At 39.8% G+C, this 20,326-nt stretch overlaps 3 protein-coding genes across 3 annotated transcripts in view; 1 reads left to right on the forward strand and 2 right to left on the reverse strand.

The window, feature by feature from the left end:
• Window positions 1-20,326, reverse strand: part of LOC309694439 (matrix remodeling-associated protein 8-like) — a 209,255-nt gene that overhangs the window by 83,388 nt on the left and 105,541 nt on the right. The window lies entirely within an intron of this gene.
• LOC309695502 (V-set and immunoglobulin domain-containing protein 1-like) lies at window positions 5,782-8,877 on the reverse strand. Its single transcript, XM_082516195.1, has 4 exons — window positions 8,792-8,877; window positions 6,837-6,930; window positions 6,255-6,611; window positions 5,782-6,081 (listed from the first exon to the last, which is right to left on the reverse strand). Exons 2-4 carry the CDS (start codon window positions 6,886-6,888, stop codon window positions 5,882-5,884), a joined length of 609 nt encoding a protein of 202 aa, XP_082372321.1. The 5' UTR covers window positions 6,889-6,930; window positions 8,792-8,877; the 3' UTR covers window positions 5,782-5,881.
• The window catches only part of LOC309695203 (uncharacterized protein), a 58,256-nt gene continuing 57,504 nt past the window's right edge, over window positions 19,575-20,326 (forward strand). The window contains exon 1 of the mRNA XM_082515701.1: window positions 19,575-19,837. The gene's annotated coding sequence lies outside the window, so the exon portion shown is untranslated. The remainder of the gene's footprint in view (window positions 19,838-20,326) is intronic.

The following is a 20,326-nucleotide window of genomic DNA, read 5'->3' on the forward strand; positions in this document are numbered from 1 at the left end:
CCGTATATAAGACGAATCAGATTTAAAAAGCGTCATCACTGGAAAAAAAGGGAAGGGAATTTGTCTCGAGAAAAACAAAACAAAAAAACCCCACAAAGAAATAAACAAAAAAACAAAAGAAAATGTAAGATTCGTGTTTATGTCTGCGGTGTGAACCCACAGAAAGCCAAATGTGAGTTGAATCACATTAACACCAGTATATAAAATGCTAAAATCTTATATGAAAAATGCAAAAGAGTTTTCAGCTTACTGTCAGAAGCTGAAGCCACCCACGCCAAAGCTTAAAATAAGGCTTTCCTCAACGTTATTCGGGATTTCGTGACTAAATGTGGATGAAAAGGCATGAAGTAGACGGTTTTTCTGGTTCACTGTTAGCAGGAATGAAACATCTTAAACCTGCGTCACTTTTCCGGGGCGTGCTGTGCGTCTGCGTCCTGGTTTGCGCTGCTGAAAGTGAGCTCTGACATCAGCCGAGCCTCAGACCTGAACTTATACCTGACTGATCGAAACAAAGTAATATCTCTCAATAATGCTGAGGTAACTTAAAGAAGGCAGTCTGACTTTAAGGTTTTATTTATCACTTTTAAAGTCCTTCATGGTCTGGCTCCAGAATATTGTACCTGAGCTGCTGTTCCCATAACAGCCACCGCGTCTATCCCCAGATCCTGCAGACAGAAACCTGTTCACTGTTCCCACCTCACGCGTAAAGACGCACAGCGATCGAGCGTTTGCTCTTAGAGCTCAACTGTGCAACTTGTCTTCGTTTGCATCGCTACTTCAGTCTCATTTTTATCGTAAGGTTTTTGTTTTATTTAATTTATTTTACATCTTGATCTTTTGTGTTTTTCTACACGTTTTATTCATTAAAACCTGATAGATTTTTATGTACATTTTATTATTTTTTATTATTTTTATTTTGATCATGCAGGTCTCTCTTTGAAATGCAATTTTTAATCTCAATGAGATTGTTTTTTTTACCAGAAGGACACTTGAATCTTGTGTGACAAGTTTTAGTTGACATGTAAACGGTTCCTCCTTGTTTGCTCCTCCAATAAGTACTCCACGACATCTTTATTACCATAACTGTGAGTTAGAGTGAATTGTTAAATGTTTGTCATTTTTATGTTTACCATTTGTACATTGTTTTAACTCTGATGAAATAAATTCTACTGTCCTTCCCCCCAGATTCTCGAGGTTCTAGGTGGGGGGCTGTAGTCTTTTATTACAGACACATCCTTGTGCTTTTGATGTAAGCTTCCTGCATTTACGACCCTTTGGTCAGCAGGAGGTCTGACACACACACACACACACACACACACACACACACACACACACACACACACACACACACACACACACACACACACACACACATTCTTACTTAGATACAGAAGTTCACACATATACATACAATGCCTTGTCTGGGCGTGGCTTTGTTCTGACGTGTTTTGTGTGAACTGTCTCTCAATAAAAGGCAGCAGGAGGAGGTCAGATCTGGAGGTCATTTTCGTGGTGGACACAGACGAGGCCTCCCTTGCGCAAATAATCGATCGATCGACTGTCTTATTTTTTTCTTGATGAATAAGTCTCTAGAATTATCGGGGCTTGTGGAAACACAGACCCAACAATAACCAGTAATTGAGATTGTCCCAAACGTCCACTGTGCATTAACGCACCACCATAATTGGCTCATAATTCCTACTTCTGATTGATTGGCTCTTTTCTAACAGGTGTATGAAAATCTCCCCAAATCTCCAGAAATATATCATAGAAATATCTGCTCTGTGTTGTTTCCTCTTTCAGACCAGAAAAACATCAAAGCTGAGTCTGGACAGAACGTCACTCTGACATGTCGAGCTCCAAACAACAACATCATAGCTGTAGAGTGGAGCAGAGCTGACCAGGGAGATAAATATGTGCTTTTGTACCGGGACGGGCACTTTGAGCCACGCAACCAGCATCCATCTTTTCAGAACCGGGTGGATCTGCAGGACAGACAGATGAAGGATGGAGACGTGTCTTTGATTCTGAAGAATGTGACGAGTGCTGATAATGGAACATACGAGTGTCGTGTCTTCATGGAGGAAACACAATCGTTGGATCTTATCTGCAGCTTTACACTGAGTGTTGTTGATCCTCCAGGTGAGTGAGTAGAGTTGAGTGTGTGTGTGATCAGAGGTGAAGCTGCTTCCTGGTTGTTGTTGTTTGTTTCTAAAGATGTTGTTGATGAGACTTTGTAGAAAGCAGCTGGTCTGAGTGATGTGATCAGAGTGCAGTAGATAATGTCTGACAGCAGTTTGATTCTGTTCTGTTCTTCACTCATCACCTACCTGACAGCTGACACCTCACACCTGTTTCTCACCTGCAGCTCAGCCAGGAGGACACACAGAGGATGGATCTGTTGGACTGAGAGTGGGTCTGGTAGTTTCTGCTGTTCTTTTTCTTATTGTTTTGATTTACAGAAAATATTCTATGAACCGGAGAATGGTTGCCTCAGCGTCTCAGAACTTCTTGCATGCTGAGCCAGAGAATCCGTCACAATTAAAAACATTACTGGTGGAAAATTTGCTCCCCACTTTACACGAAAATAATCATCTTTAACTTGTTGCAGCTCATTATTTGTCTTCAGCATTCTGAATTTCTTGCTTGAAACCAAGCCCACCATTGTTTTTCTTGTGACATTACCAATAAGTTTGATGTGTCACATGGCCCTCTTCCTATTGAAAAAACAAAAGTTGTATCCAAGATGGCCGACTTCTAAATGGTCACCATGGTCACCACCCATCTTGAGGAGTTTGCCCCTTCACATATACTAATGTGCCACAAACAGGACTTTAATATCACCAACCATTCCCATGTTATTACGGTGTATCCATATAAATAGCCCACCTCTTTAAGTTAGTTTAACTGAGACTTTTATTTTGATGTAGCTGTTTTGTTTGTTAACAGCAGGTTTAACAAACATATCATTTAATTAGGTTCAAAGAGTTGATTGTCAAACTCATATCAAACTCTAAATGGTTGGTTGAATGGTTAAAGAATCTTCTAAGTGTTGAGATCATGTTGAGACCACTATTGTCATAGGTGACAACATTGTGACAAGTATGTGTTCTTTGCTTTTCTGAAGGTCTTCATTGATTTAAAGAGAAATAAGAAAAACGTGCATTTCATTGGAATACTCTAAACGTGCAATCTTTATAATGTCAATTTTTAATGTAACGTCTTCAGACACAAACATACTTGATTGTATGTTCTTATTGTTTCATATTAATGAGAGTCAAATAATAAAGCGATCAGTTAAAAGATGATTTTTTGTTTGTTTGTTTGTTTTTAAACAGAGATACTTACAGCAGTGTCCTCACGTGGAGATCGATCACCCACCACAAACTTCAGATCACATTCACAAATCTGAGGGTCAGACAAGTGAAAATTTTCAAAGGGGTGACATTTAAATCAGTTAGATGTCTCCCAGCCTGATTGTTTGTAAGACTTCTAGAGGAGCTTTATCAAGTAGGGAACTTGAACTTCAGAAAATCATGAAAGTTGATATTGAAGTAGAATGGTCACCCCCAAAAGGTTTGATAACAGTGGCAGTAGCGGAAAACACATCCTCCTCACTTACTCCTCCTGCAGCGTCTGAAGTGCACCTTTAATTATCAGTTAAATCTTGGTTAACAATATCTGCTGTGAGTGTGAATCAGAGACACACTGTCAGGCCTTTAAATCAAAATGTTGTATATATGCAGCCACCAGGTGGAAGCACAGGACCTTCAATTTATCCAGTGTGAAATTATGGTGGAAAAAAATCACTTCTACAGCAAAAAAATCAGGGAGAAGCTATAAGCTGAATAAGGGAGATTTCATGATTCTGCAAAATTAATCTTGAAATATTTGTCATTTTAAAAGATGGTATTTTGAAAATACGTATTTGCCTTATGGTGATTGGTGTATAAGTGTGAGTGAGTTGAGTGAGGGACATAAACCAGCAGTGGAAGTTCACTCTGCTTCAGTGTCTAAGGAGCTTGGAAAGAAAGCAGCTGGAGTTCTCTAAGTTTCTTGAAGATGTTTCACTTCTCATCCAAGAGGCTTCCTCAACTCCAAAAATCAAATGGTCCTAGTTATTCAAACTGTTGTGGGTCTGTCCCATAAGAGGTTCATTGACCCACAATTGATCATGTGCCTCATCACATGAGACAAGGTTTGAAAAACAAACTGGGTAAATGCATTCCTTGACAGATGAACTATGTCTGAGTGACATAAAAGCACCTTGACTGTGGGTGTTTGTGCGTCAGATCTGATGCAGGATTGCATATTTTCACTTTCAGACACTCCTCCTCTCAATCAGAATGAATGAGGAGAATGAATGTCGCAAGTGCACATAATTTACAAATGCTGTAACCCATTCACTTTCTTCCGCATATTAGAGATAGGCCGACGAAGCCTTGTGAAGCTTCTGTGACTTCTTTCTCATTGTACAAGTAAAAGATATGAAAGTTCCAAGAGTCAAAAACAGGCCCTACCAGTGACATCTGGTGGTCAGCTGCAATTATAGCAGCCACAAACTTTCAAATGATTCACGCATCCAGCTGATTGCAATTCCAACACAAAAGGAATAACATTAGTTTTAGGTAGCTGTGTTTTCATTTTAAGAGTCAGTGCCCACAAATGAAAGTGTTACAGCATTTAGAAAGGTAGTTTATGAAGTTTATTATTGCCACCAGGACCAGTAATAAAATTATTTTTAAAAAAAAGCATCTAACTGTGTTAAAATAAATCTCATAGTTCACAGTTTTCCCAAAAATTAATTTATTTATCAAATTGCCAAAAAGTGATTTCCAGTATGGCCCATAACTTGTCAAACATATCTTTTGTGGAAGATATCAAGTCATTTGAACAATGTGTATATTTGCAGGTTTTGTCAGACTGAGAGCTGCAACACTTTCTCATCCCAGTGATGAACAGGCAGATGTCATGATCCTTCCAAATTGCCTCCAAATTGATGTCAGCTGGGTTTTTGTTATGTTGTTCTCTCTCTCTCTTCCACTCCTCTCCAACTGAGTAGAACTCATTACAGGTTCCCGCATTTGACCTACGCACCTGCAAGTAACCCGTGTTCCTGCATTTTCCTGCCACTACTTAAGGCAACAGCTCTGTGCTACTCAATACTGGATTGTTGTACTATAGTCAGTGTAGCCCCAGTTACAGATCCCGGTGCTCACATAAAGAGCCAAAATGTAACAGAACCAAGTCATATATGGATATTTCACTCAGCCAAAAGTCAAATTTACACACATAGTCAAGAACCCTTTGGAAACAAAAGTGGGAAGGTGAAATTATTGCTTAAGTATAATGTTAAACTTTGTGATGACATCTCATAATAAGCTAAAGTGTAACCTTTGTCTGAGTGTGTGCTATTAATACTCTAAATGTGACTTTAAGTTTTGGTGATAAATTTCCTCAGGAGGAGCAGTGATGTCCAAAGTGTTCAAAATGTTAGGGAGGGCATTTAGCTGGGGACAGTTGTTGTCTGTTAGCTCTTTTTGTGAAATACACCACTTGTACTCGTATCTAGTATGCATGTTATTTGACTATAATGCTTTACGGGGGGCTTTCTTTACTTGTTTCATTAATTAATTCTACTTCCTAAATAAAACATTTCTGAAGACGTTTGTTTTTGCGACAAGGGTTGGAGCAGCAAACCTCAGCAACCCTACTCCCCACGGGCTTGTGTTGGGGAAACAATACTGTGTTGGAACAAAAAATGCAAACGACTGCACATGCTTAGAAGAAAACAGAAGATGCACGCAATGTGTGTTTTAATGACATGATTCATATAATATTTTAAATGCATATTGGCAATTAGCCAATTGCTGTTAGTTTGTCACCTTTGCGACCGTTTTGTCATATCAACAGGAGGAAGAGATTGTAAGACATTGTAAGACAACAAAACAACAAGAATCACCACCAAAGCTAACAGACCACCTGCCAGTCCAATAAATCCTCCATCTCTTTCATCCTTGTTCCCAACGTCCATACCTCCATTCTCCTCATCTCTAAATGCGGTGACCTCTTGTGGCCGACCTGCAGGTGAGAAACAGGTGTGAGGTGTCAGCTGTCAGGTAGGTGATGAGTGAAGAACAGAACAGAATCCATTTCCTCTTCAAACTGCTGTCAGACATTATCTACTGCACTCTGATCACATCACTCAGACCAGCTGCTTGATCACACACACACACTCAACTCTCCTCACTCACCTGGAGGAACAACTGTCAGCTTGATTTCATGCTTGATCTCAAAGGTAGAGCTGCTACTGTCTCTTATGTTTTGTGCGATGATACGACACTCATACGTTCCAGTGTCTTTAATTGTGGTGTTGGACAAAATGATGGACATGTTCCCATTTTTCATTTGCGGATCTCTCAGTTTCACTCGATCTCTAAAAGTTGGATGCTGGAAGGTTTTATGAAGATGACCATCTCGGTAGAAGAAGACGTATCCATCCGACAACAGATCAAGTCTTTTCCACTCTAACAGGACAAGTTTGGCTTTTTTAGGACCCTGACACTCCAGCTGGGCATTCCTGTCTGCCTGCACATCTATCTCTTTTAAGCCTGAGCAAAAGACAGAATGAGGAAGTGGGACACACAGTCTTTGTGACGTTATAAATGCAGAAACAAGTAGAAAAACAACACCTTTTTTTCCAATCATATCATTATGACAGACAAGCTACACACAACCCTGTTAGATACACAAATACTGTTTAGAACATTTCTCTTTTTTCCTCATGAGTTTTTTGTTTTGAACGAACTAAAATCAACGTCCCCTTTTTGACTCACCCGTAGATGCCGAACTCAGAGACAAAATGAGAAGGACAGTGAGAGGATTCATCTATGACGGGTCGTGCAGACAGTGGAGTTGCTGCAACCTGACCTGAAGGAAGAAATGTATAAATTGAACAACAGCCTAGCTCATTCAGTTCATTCTGCTCTGTTTTATGAAACTCCCAGCGTTACTGAGGAACAACAAGATGATCTAAATGTTTGGTGTGAGGACTGAGTTAAGATTATTAGGACAGAGCCAAACGTTTGGCAATAAAACAAGAAATTGAATTATTCTTCTTGTGAAATGAAACTCTTAAAAACATATACGACACAAGTTCAGCTGTAAAAATACTCCGGTTCACAACTGTCAGTCATAAAGTGACAATGAGCCTCTTCAGTCAATCAAGAGGCAGAGTTAGTATTTAATAAATCTGGCCCCTAAAATTCCACCGTTCATAATGAAGGATATTTTTCACAGGCTGTTCTCGTTGCATGACCTTACAAGACCTCCGGTTTAGAAACCTTTGGTCTTGCAGTTCCTCTTCTGCACATTGCATTTTCAAAACATACGGCAGCACATTTTTAGGGATAGACTAGAGTAAGGTAGTTCCAAACCTCAACGCACAACTCTTCTCTTTTCCTAAGTCCTTAGCAATTCTCGTATGCACTTTTCCTTGACCTCTATGGTGCTTGTATTGAGATCAATAAAAAGAGGTTAGGAACAGTGTTGGACAAGTTACTTTGAAAAGGTAATTAATTATAGGTACTAGTTACTTCTACAAAAAAGTAACTGAGTTAGTGAGTTACAAGATACTAAAAGTAATTAATTACTTGAAAAGTAACTATTGCGTTACTTAAAAAAAATCTTTAACCCTCTGGGGCCTAGGGTATAATTGGCCATTTTTAACTACTTTTGATTTGACCTCTACATTTCACCTTTAAAAACTATTTACTTGCCTTGTTTGGTCTCATTCTTTTCAGCACAACCTCACGTGTCTGAATTTACGGTTATGTTTTTATTTTGACATACTGTATTAACACATTTGATCTAAAATCAGACAAAAAACACAAAATCCGAGTAGAAAACGTTATATTTTTACTGTTTATCATGACTCTGGTTTTACGTGGCCCATCAACACAATTTAAAACTTGGTATATATCACCTTGTTGCTTTGTCATTTTAAAGTGGTCGTAGGATTGGCTTACCACGACTCATTTATTCTTCCTCAGTCAGTAACAGCAGCAATCATGCTGTTAATAACAACGCTACTTGTAACGCCATTATTCCCATCACTGGTTAGGAATAGGAGATAGGGGCATTTTTGGAACGCACGCTGAGAAATAAAAGATAAAAGTAATGTATGATAGCAACAACATGTTTCTGTACTATATTTAAACTGCTATAAATGACATAAAATCTATAATATTAAGTGAGGAAGAACATTCTTGTCACACCACAGAAAAACGTCTAACTCTACAAAAAATGTATTTAATTGAAGTAAAGCGTCTCAGTGATATTAATTTATTATTATTATTATTATTATTATTATTATTATTATTATTATTATTATTACTAATATTATTTCTTTTTCAGTGAGATGTGGCTAAGTTGGCAGCAGAAATTTTAAATATACCATAACTGTTCTGGATGATTTGGATTACAGGCTAATAAAGAACACAGATCAAGTACAATAAAGCAGTCATAAGAACACTTAACGTCCTTTTAAAAATATATATGCAATATATATATAAATATATATATATATATAAACCCTTTCTACAGCTCATATACCAATATAAACATTTAAATTAAGCGCCTCCTAAAATCACCTCATTTCAGAATGAATGGATGTAGTGAGCATCTGTTATGAGCCACGATCTAAAAAAGTGACCCGAGCATCGACACGGGTCATAGTATACTGCCGTCACTCTGCACGCAGCAGATGAGGAGGACAGGACATTTAGCCTACCTTGTGCAGTTCTTTTAGTTTAAATCGCCTTCATTGTGATGAAATTCGCTGACATCTAAGTCTGTCTGACTTCTTCTTCGGTCAGAACACAAGTCAGTGAGTAATCACAGAAAAACCTGCCTGTTATACCGGCTGTAGCCCCGCCCCTATCACTACAATCATGGAACGATCCGGAAACTGACATCACAATTTTGAGATAATACTGTGTGTTTTGTTTCATTTGGCAGCAAACTATAAAATAGGGCAAACACTGTGCTTGCTGTCCTCATATCAAATTCTGACCTTCTTATTGTGGTTGTCCAAATTCATAAGCTGCATCCTCCTGAGGACCCGGCCCACATAGGCCGCAAAGGCAGAGTCCTCAGGTGGATGCAGCTTATGAATTTGGACACTCCCTTAATTCAGTTTTTATGTTAATTTTTTACTTCCAGAGCATTAAAACCCAAAGATAAAGCTGAAAACTAAAGCTGCCCTTCAAACTTCATTTGATTAAATCCAACAAAATTTCTCTAATGAGAAATTGAAATGAGCCATGAATCACAAGTCTGTGAACTAGCAGTGCTGGCAGTTTTTACTGTCTTTACTGTCTTTAAATAGCCTCATCATTTTAAATATATCAGCTGTTGTCCTGTCTTACTGAATAGTGTCCTGTTTTTTTTTTTTGTTCTATATATCTATATATATATATATATATTATATATTATATATTATATATATATATATATATATATATATATATATATATATATATATATATATATATATGAAGATAGCACCGTATGTGCTATCTTCACTTTTAAAACTAGTTTGTGATTAGTCATTTGGAGCCACTGTCACCCCTTTAACATGAACGTGCAGGGGAAAGCCTGGAAGTGTCTCCTGACTGCTGAGGTGAATCAAGATTAGGCATGTGGAACTTACTTCATAGTGCAGCCCTGTGGTCAGAGTTTTGCATTCTCTACAACACTGGCAGTAAAGAATAGGGTTTGCAGTTTTAATGTTCTTTTACATTCACTGCTGCTGTCTTGGGTTGTTAAGTCAGGGTGAGTGAGAAGGTTCCTTGAAAATTCATAAAACTACAGAAAGGGACCCAAATATCAAAATCGGGAACTCCCAAGAGGAGGTGTGTGGGTGTTGCTGTGGTTTTATAGTCGCTTTATGTAAAACTGAAGAAGAACAGTGCACGTGGTTTTGTTCCTGATGGTGCTTTGTTGGAGTGGAGGACGCATTTTTTGTTTGCTTGCTTTATAAAGCATGAGGGTTCAGGATTGTTGCACTGAGGTACTGAGGGTTATACAGTATAGTTATGTTTTGTTATGAATCACTACATATAAGTTAGACGTTATTTTGGATTTGGAGAGATCAAAAAGTGTCAGAATCTGAATCGACGTGTACACAGAAGGTCACAGAAATCTTGAAAAAATAAATAAATAGGAAGCTTATACTTCATATATAAACAGTCATTGTATATATAAGAGGTATACTCTCTACTTGTTTTGTAGACACAGAAACAGGAAGGAAGCAGTATGGGGACATATTTGGACAAAACTATTCAGCCACAACAAAATAGGCCACATGCCTTCACTTCAAGCAAGTTTGAGAGGCTGACTCATCCAAAACCTACCGAGCTGCATTCCCCTCATTTATTCATGTTTATTTGATGTTTGTGAGAGCTGCACAATACACACTCTGTATTATATTCTTTCACTCAGATAACTTTCAGCGTGGATAAGACACAAAGAGCAGTTCAAAATATGTCTGTTTGTAAGAGCAGCCCCACAGTGTTGCCCCCTGTTGTCCCAGTTGTTTCATTTGTTGTAACTGTTTCAGCTTTTTGCAGATTTAAACAAAGAACAAAAATAATACCTGCAGCAAAAGTATTGTTTAAGTTGTTTAAGACATCTGTTTAATTCTTGTATCTGTTCTTCATCATGTACTGGTAATTATGTACTGTACTGTGTGTACTGTACAGTACGATTATGTATATACTGTATTATGTGGTCATTAAACATTGCTTTAATTACATATTGGAGATAAGAGTGAAGGCTCAGGAATCAGGTGGGGAAAAGTCCAATTTAAATGATTTACAATAGGTAATACTCTTCAGGTGTGTTAGCCTCCTGGAGAGAATGTGCTCAAGGTAGCAGCTAAAACAAAAGGCTGCTCAGTTAAGAAGCATAAACCACTGTGAATTCGTTTATCTTGCTTTGATGTTAACCAAACAATAACAAGATAACACTCAAAAAGGGAGCGGTTGCCAGTGGTGGCCAAGGATCTCTTCTTGTATCTCTGAATTTCTGACTAGTTTAGATTTTTATTAGAGGCCTTGTCACTGCTGCTATCACAGGGTAGTACTTACAGCCTATTCAGGCCACACAGGAAATCCAGCTCTTCCAGGATGGCATAAACATGTGCAACGTTACACGAGTTCCTGTGTCTCCCAGCACATTCTCAAGAGTGGACCAATGTCTGACCCTCTGTGTGAGGAGGAAGATGAGGAGTACTGCCAGAGTGCTACAAAATGACCCCCAGCAGGTAACTTGTTTCTGAAATACACTAAATGTAGGTGGAATGACCAGCACCATGCAGCTTGATTAGCATGAGGTGTCCTGTTGTCTTCACAGATTAGAGCTGGTTCACTCTGAGCACAGGGCCCTGTGCTTCGTACGTCGCTTACTACATCCAAGATCAAATGAAACATCCAAGACCAAATCATCGCGCTAACCGTGAGCTCGCTATTCCGGTTCCCCGAACACACCTGTTGTTGACGATTAGTACAGCTGGATGAAGTAATGTGCGATCACTGGGTGCCGTAAAAGGGGATACGCATCGATAGTAGAAACATTGATCGGCAACCCTCTGATTGGTCGGCGAAAATGTCGAAGGGGCGCGCTCGGTGTTTTTCGGCAGCAGAGCAAGAACTCTTGAGTGAGGGATTTCAGGAGTTTCAGAGTTTAATTAAAACGCAAGGGAACACTGCAAAGGCTGCAAAAGCAAGGAGAGAGGGCTGGCAGAAAGTTGCTGACAAATCAAACTCGTAAGTAATTCAATAATAACAATAATAATGGAGTGGATTGATATAGCGCTTTTCAAGGCACCCAAAGCGCTTTACAATGCCACTATTCATTCACTCTCACATTCACACACTGGTGGAGGCAGCTACGGTTGTAGCCACAGCTGCCCTGGGGCAGACTGACAGAAGCCAGGCTGCCATATTGCGCCATCGGCCCCTCTGGCCAACACCAGTAGGCGGTAGGGTAGATTTATCATATCACACCATATTATCCAATATTATATTACATTATATTATATTATAATATGTTATATTATATCCCCTTTCACATTAGAGCCACAACAGGACCCACTAGAACATGGGAACAAGTAAAAGTGAAATATAAGAATATTCTACAGAATGGTAATATTTATCACTTATATTGCTTGTCGTCTCTTGGAAAGAGACCCTGGAATACTCTGTTTGTTTGTTCATAACAGCAACCAAGAAAAGGGCAGAGCAAAAAAAAAGACAGGTGGTGGTCCTGCACCCCCTCGTCAACAAGTTGGTTAAGTGAATAATACCCTCACGGGAAAATTGATATCTCTCAATGAGCACACTGTCACGCTGAGCTAAAGGATCCTGTCTATTCCGCAATATACGCTGGATTCAGAAAACTCTCCTTATCAATCTTGCACCTTCCGCAATGGGTGGCTCGCGTATACGGACAGGACATGGCTGCGACAGGCTTCCCAAATCCACCTTCGCTTTTATAGCCATGGTCTCTCATCTTGATTACACGAAGTAATTTACTATTACTACTCTGAAATATGAATTGCATCTGTAATAATCACATACATGTAATAGAATGTTAATAGTACATTTCCCTTTTTTAGGAAATGACCTGTATGTATCTGTGTGACATCAATACAAGGATCAAGTGCTGCATTATCTTTAGTTACATTGATGTTATTTATTTATGGTGAAACAGTGGTGGAATATCGCTGTTGCTTTCGTATAAATGAAGCGGACATACCTGCGTGGCCGCGATCTAATCCTGTTTACATAAAGTAAACCTGCTCCAGAGCAGGTTTACGCTTACGGCTCTGTTGCTATGACAGCAAGTCTCGGATGAGCTTCGGGGAACCGAACGATCCAGGATCACGCGAAATCGTCAACAATCAAATCCAGCTAACTTACTTAGCGAGGTACGAAGAACGGACCCCTGCAGTGAATAATCCTGAATGTTACATTTAGGAAGCTGCATGTATAGATATGTATATCAAGTTTATGTTTTTTTCCTTTGAGGGATTTTAATTCTCTAAAATGTTATCCCTGTTACATTTTAACCTTTGTTCCCTTAGGACACAGTAGTGTTTAGTAGTTGTACTATTAAAGTTATAGGAATGTCTTTTCTTTCTTTTTTTTAACCAAACTGGTATTCTATCAAAAATCAAATATGGATATGTAAATCATTTCTTTTATTTGAACTTTTTTAGCTTTTCCAAAATTAACTTATTTTTTATGTATTCATTGCATGTTTCACCTCAGTTAAATTTCAATCCTTCATTCATATTTAAACTTTTGCTGTGGTAAAATCTTCTCTTAAATCCTTTTCTCCCAAAACTGCAAATATTTTCACAGCAGTTGCTCTTAAAACTTCCAAAATGAACTAAATCTGTCCACCGGCTTTGAAACAACACCTGCTGTGACTTTATGTCCAGAAAAAAGAAACTCAAGCTGAACTGGTTTTGGGCTGTATTTCCATGTAATACCTTTTTTTTTTCCAGAAGATGGAGCAGTGATGCTGTGTAACCTTTATTTAATTAGGCAAAGAACACAATATTCACAGTGGCAGCAAAGAACTGTTAAAAGTTAAAAACAGCAGCACACATCAGAACCATTTTAAAGATTACAGGTGACTACTTTTAGTTAATTCAAATCCTATTAAACATCTATTTTTGGATCCTCCTTTCACTTTAGTGTATTTACTGTATCCTTGAAGTCCACGTTGTTTTTTTAATGAATTCATTTTGATCCACATGTTCTGCAGCTGTTTGCCTTTTGATTTGAAGTTTGCATTATGAAATCCTGATACTGTTAAAGCATCAGTTATAATTGATGAACTCTGTGTAAAGTTTATTAAACAGTTTGGTATGAAAAATAAAGAAATGGTCTCACAGCAAGTAGTTTGAGCCATGATTTCCGATTCAAACTAATTTAAATGTTTTTAGTGGTACATGTGGAGGTTTATCAGAGGAGGAGACTTGGCTGCTCTCGGCACGGTTCCTGCAGCTCATTAAAAACTCTGAAATGATCTTCAAGGAAAAGATGATTAATTTTTCTTAAAAACAAGATGTGGGAATGAAGTTTGAACATGAGTGTGTTTAAGATGCATTGTGATTAGCATCTCACACATTCCAATAAAGCAGATGTTCCTGCATTGCAACAGTAGTTTGCAGATGTGTTCATCCCCCGACCATCTGCAAGACTCTCATGCAGCACCAATTTGAAACGCAGCCTGGAAAGTGCGTTCATGGCCCTACAGGTTGCCTAAGCACAAGAGACAAATTGTGCAAAAGGAATTGGCTGAAATGGTGAAAATGCTGTTATCATAGGATGAAATGAGGATTTGTTCCTCAGTGTTTGGTCTCCTATGCTTACCTTTTCTCCAGATGATTTGTCGCAGTTGAGAGGGGCCGGTTGTCTTTAAGGTGCTTCCAGGTAATTAAGAAGTGAGTGCAGGGTTCGTACCATTCATCACACTTCTGTTAGGTTTGTTTGAAGACTCGGGCATTTTTCAGCACCTCCTGTAGCGATAGCTGCGTCCTCACACTGCATATGCTGTTTGCCACCTGGATGATGTTGTCATTCATAGTGATACCACAGTGGAGCATGTGCAGTGGGTGGTCACAGTCCCTGAAGTGTGTGGTTGGATGGAGGGACGTACAGTATTTGGGTACAATTTGGGAGCTGGGTATGTGCATCCACACATGGATAAAACAGCAGCCATCGCATCCTGCCTGTGTCCCAACGCAAAAAAGAACATCCTGATAATGTAATAACGGTGAAGGCGGTCGCACTTTTTCTCCTCTCCTTCTTCCCCTTATCTTCCCTGCTTAGCCTCTTGTGTCCTTGTCTTGTCTCGTGTGCATTACTTTTCCCTCGAACAGTCTCTCACTGTCGTTCTCTAAAACCTAATAGAATTATGAATTTGATAACTGGTCTCTGAATGATATTGACACCCTCTTCTCAACGAGAAGTCTGGGCTCGGGAGAGCCCGAGTGCCCTGGAGGGACTTTCCCTGCCAGATACACGATGGATGGGTGGCAGACCTGGAGGATCTTGTGCCTGGCGGGACTGTCTATCGAGGACGCTGAAGATATCTACCTATTCGGAACCATGATAACAGGGTTCTTGCTGATCGGAGCTGGCTTGGCCCTTACTTATCGGAGAAATAAGAGAGCGGAACCAGCTGTTCAAACCCCTAAGCTGACCGCTGGAATTGAGGCGATCGGACGAGGCACGGCCTCTCACACCGAACGTACCATGGTTAACACCTTGGAGACGCTTACAGCTGCCGTGAAGACTCAAACTAACACCATTGAGCGTATGATGGGATACATCAGAGAGGGGCCTGCTCGCAATGACACCTTTGAGCGAAAGTTGGATCACATCGCAGAACGGATCACTGCAGCTGTGGGGTCTCAGAATCAAAAGAATGACAACACCACGGAACGGAAGTTTGATACCATCATGGGGAGGCTCGCGGCTCTCCAACGGGAGATCGAGGGACCAGTGTCAGAGTGCTAAATTCGCTGCTCGCATAAAGGAGAAATCGACAATATTCAACATATGGACACCACGGCGCCAGCTGCTCAGGCCCGAGGCTGGAGCCCACCAAAACAACTCCCTGATAACGACTGTGTGATGACTATTCTTCCCATCCCATGAAGGCCACCTGGGTTGGCTGGCAGACTGTTTACTTAGCCTGATAGAGCGAAGGACACTGTCTCAGCTGGACTCTGGACATGCACACACATACACTTACACTGATAAGCACGCACTCATCCCCCTCCCTTTCCAAACGCCTTCGATGCTTGTTTCCTGCGGGGGAAGACGGCGGGTCTGCGTGCCGCGCTGAAATGGTAGCGCTGTGTAGGATGACTGCTGTGTTCCTTCGGATTACCCCCCACCCCCCTATCCATCCCCTGTGGCTTGTCATGTGCTCTAATGTTGCGATGTGGACATTAATGTGCTCTCTGTGCAGAGGAGTTTTTTTTTTTGTTTCCTGTTCTCATGCTGTCCTCCCATAGGTGCCCAGCGTGAGAAGAGGTCTCTTTTTTTCCTCTTGTACTTTTCCCATTGTTGTGTAATTTTTCAGTGTTATTCTCTGCAACGCTGCCGATCTCCGACTGTATTCCTATGTGATGTGTTTGTTGTGTGTCTAAGTCGGGGGGGGTCCTATTCCTCTGCGGGGCAACCTGCATATGGCCAATAAAGCATTCATTCAATTCAATTCAATTCAATTCAATAATGAATTACAATATTCCCGACAAGAAGAAATAAATGCATGAACGAGTTTTTCAGCATCACTCTGGGACAGGATATTTCTGATTTTCAAGATATTGCAGCAATGGAAGAAAGCAGTCATAAATATTTGCTTAATATTTCCATTAAAGGAGAAATCCTGGTCAAAATGACTCTAAGATTCCATATAGTGTTACTGGAGGCCAAGGTATTGCATCCAGAAACGGATAAAATCCGTAGCTGTTGATAAAATTGGCACAGAGCTTCCCCCATGCATTACCAAAGATTCACATCAAACTCATTCTTGATTGCTTTAATGAACATTTTTTTATTGTCACAGTTTGATACTGATGATTTCTTGTGAACACTCCTTTAGTTTAAACCCAGTGACAGTATGAAGTTATTATGTTTGTTTTCATGTAAGTATCTACACTTATATTATCTATCTATACTTCGTCTGCATCCCTCGAGGCCCCATTTGAAGGCTGATTATGTCCCAACATAGGCCAGAATTCATAGCGCAGTGGTGGCTGTGGCTTTTTTTTTCAACAAAGAAAAAACCCCAGCAGATGGCTGAAGCGTGGTGGCCAAAGAATAAACTTTTAAAAGCAAGTATAAAATTTTAGATCACTTATATATCTGCAAAGAACGTTATAACATTACTGTTGGCTACATGTCCACAAAGTTATGTATAGGGGTGGGTTTTTAATTATCAATTTATCGATTAAAATCGGTTCTAGCTTGGATAATGTGATATCGATTCATTAAAATCCTGAATTGATTTTTTAATACAAATTTATTTTGACCAAAATGCCAGAATTTCAGGTTAAACCTCAGAAAATTTCAACAAATAACAACAACCAAACAGCTGAAATAGTAAATGAGAGCAGGAACACGATTCTGCACAAAGACGTAAACACAAAGCGTGGATCCACCGACGGATCAGAATCAGCGAGATGTCGCCTTTCTCTCACGACAGCACGGACACGGTCGGGGCTGAAAGCCGACAGCTCGCTGATCCGTGCTTTGAGTTCACGCCCTTTTTCCACTAGATTCTGAAGCTGCAGGTTTTTTCTATCTCCAAACAACATTGACTAAACCAGCAGCTAAAGAAGATCCAACCCTTCATATAAACATCGTCATGAACTTTTGCTGTTTTACTTCCACAACAATAAAATCACACTTCATGCACAGCTCTCTCCCTCTCTCTCTCTCTTTCTGTCTATGTGTACTTCAAGAACAGTTTCCCGTCAAAAAAATCTGTTTTCTGCATTATTCGCTTGTTTATTACGCACAAGTGTAGCGTTGTTTGCTGCGCTGTCGGCCGCTGTTTTTTCCCTTTTACCTAATTCTGAAAAGAAAGTCTAATTTCTGATGTTCAATAGGCTACTGAACAAATTCAAACTTTTTAAAATTATGCGAAATTTCAAAACACTTAGCTGTGTCTCTAATAAAACCTCTGTAACTTTGCTCTGCTTCACTTCAGCAGCATCAACTAAGGTTCATATGTTGATTAATGGTTTTCTTTCATTTTTGATGTACTGCAGAATATTTTTATAAAATCCCAGGCCAGGAAAATCAACTTTGTGTTTTTCTGTGTTTTATCCTCAGCTACTTTGACACAAAGGCATCTGCTGTGATGCTCACACCTTTGATAGAGTCTAGCAAGTGTCGGCTTTTTTTATAGATATAAAAATATGGAAATGTATTGATGCAGGACCTGAATGATGATATATGGAATGTGGAATATCTGTCCATGCAGACAATATTGATTTGTAACTTAAAATTTGTTATTTTAACTAATAATCTTGTCAGCATAAAGTTCTTTATTTGGAGCACAGATCTACAAGAAAGATAAGTTACTGAAACGTGCTTGTGCTTAAATTCCATATCAATCTTTGGCAATATTGTGAGTAATGTTAAACTTAAAGATCATCTCTGCCTCCTGATCTGTTTCCTGCTGCCTGCCACTGAAGGCAGTGGGGAGAGGTAACAATTAGGCAGTGCATTTACCGTGGCATATAATGTCATCTTTTCTCATTACAGTCCACTTTGACCAGCAGGTTTGTGACAGTTGGCTTAACATACCGAGCCAAGGAATCTAAATATACATTTGGCATCTCAGTGGGGCTACCAAAAGTCATCACCTCGGTCTTTTTATCATTGAATTTTAAAAAGTTAAGAGACATCCAAGCCTTAATGTCATCAAGACACTGAAGTAATGGTTGTATGGAATATGTGCCTTTATGATGTAGAGGGACATATATCTGACAGTCATCAGCATAGAAGTGAAATGCAATGCTGTGTTTTCTCAGTATAGATCCAAGAGAGAGCAGATACAAAGAAAAGAGAAGGGGGCCTAGAACTGAGCTCTGTGGGACACCACACAAGAGAGGAGCGGAGGACGACACATGGTCACAGAGACTGACACAAAATGTTTGCCCCGCCAAGTAGGACCTGAACCACTCAAGTGCCCACCCAGTGCTCCAAATGACAGAGTAAAATGCATGATCCACAGTATCAAATGCAACTGTCAAATCTAAAAGTACAAGAACAACACAGTCCCCAGCATCAGTGGCTAAAAATATGTCATTAAAACTTGTAAAATGGCTGATTCAGTGCTATGAAAGGGTTTAAAACCAAATTGGAAAACGTGTAAAACATTTTGCTTTTTCAGGAAGGTCATTCATTGACTGTCAACTCTCTTTTCAAGAATTTTGGAAAGAAAAGGTAGTTAGAAGAAAGGCCTGTAATTTGCAAGAATCGTAAGATCAAGAACAGGTTTTTTTTAAACAGGTGTTTGACTACAGTGTGTAAAAAATTTTGGGGGCTACATCTGACAATGTGGATGACAAAAATGACAAAAATGGATTGAAACTGAAAAATGGTTTGAAACCGAAAAAAAATGGATTGAAACCGAAAAATGGATTGAGACCGAAAAAAAAAATTGTAAACGAAAACAAAAAAATTACAGTTTCAATTAATTGTTTATTCACTATCAATTGTTTTTTCGGTTTCAATACAAGAGCAGTACATTTATTTCAGTTACAATATTTTTTTTCGGTTTCGCTTCAAGGTGGCATCGTTCTGATTCCATATTGTCCTCCCCACGATGACGTTTTCATCGAGGCCAAGGAAAAGAGTTTAGGAAAAGGAGATTGGCGCTACTTTTGAAATAACACTCCACTGGGTTACGTTGTGCAGCTGAGTCACGTGACCGCACAGCAACAAATCACAGCGGAGTCAGATAAAGGGGGCGGAGCAAAGTGTGTATGCAGGAGAGGAGTCGAGCAGAGAGAGCTGCTTTTTTATGAAACGGTTGTAAAGTAGTAAACTTACAGGAACATATACCACTACCAACGTTTGGATCGATATCTGCATCGATCTGCACACCCTTGTCTCCTGGATCGTAGCTGAGATCAGCGTGAACCACGTGGGTCTCTGCTCCCTGATCTGTTTCCTGTTTTTGGAAAGTGTTCCAGCTTCATCACGGAGTTTCTCTCGGTTTGTGGGCTCGTCTAAAGGTAAGCATCGAGCTAACTTTAATGTGGGTTCAGTTTATGCTGAGTTTAGCTCTGTTGAGAATAATAGATTGCTTGGTAGACATTGGAGTTAGACAGACTGTAGAGTTTGTGATTGCTTGCAACATCATAATATGGCGGTTGCTGGGGGGAAAGAATACATAAAGAAAAATAGTCTTGGAATATGAACAAAAGGATGGGGTGCAGGGCAGGAGAACAACCAACCCCCACCCCAGGACCTGAAGCCACAGGTACAAGCCTGGGGGAGCGCAACTCCAGGGTGAGAGTAGTGGAAGCTTGCTGAGAAGGAGGCCAAAGGGCTTTGGAGCGTGATGTCACAGGGGTGGGCGTGGAAAGGATTTTGGCCTGACGCGCCACTTTCTGGGCCAAAGCTCAAATATGGGCTCAAAATGTGATCATAAATATTTTGTACTTGTAAATCAGGATTTGTATTTGTATGTGTATGTGTTTACGACTGTGCGTAACCCCCCC

Source organism: Aulonocara stuartgranti (genome assembly GCF_965226115.1).
Source record: "Aulonocara stuartgranti genome assembly, chromosome: 3".
NCBI lineage: Eukaryota > Metazoa > Chordata > Actinopteri > Cichliformes > Cichlidae > Aulonocara > Aulonocara stuartgranti.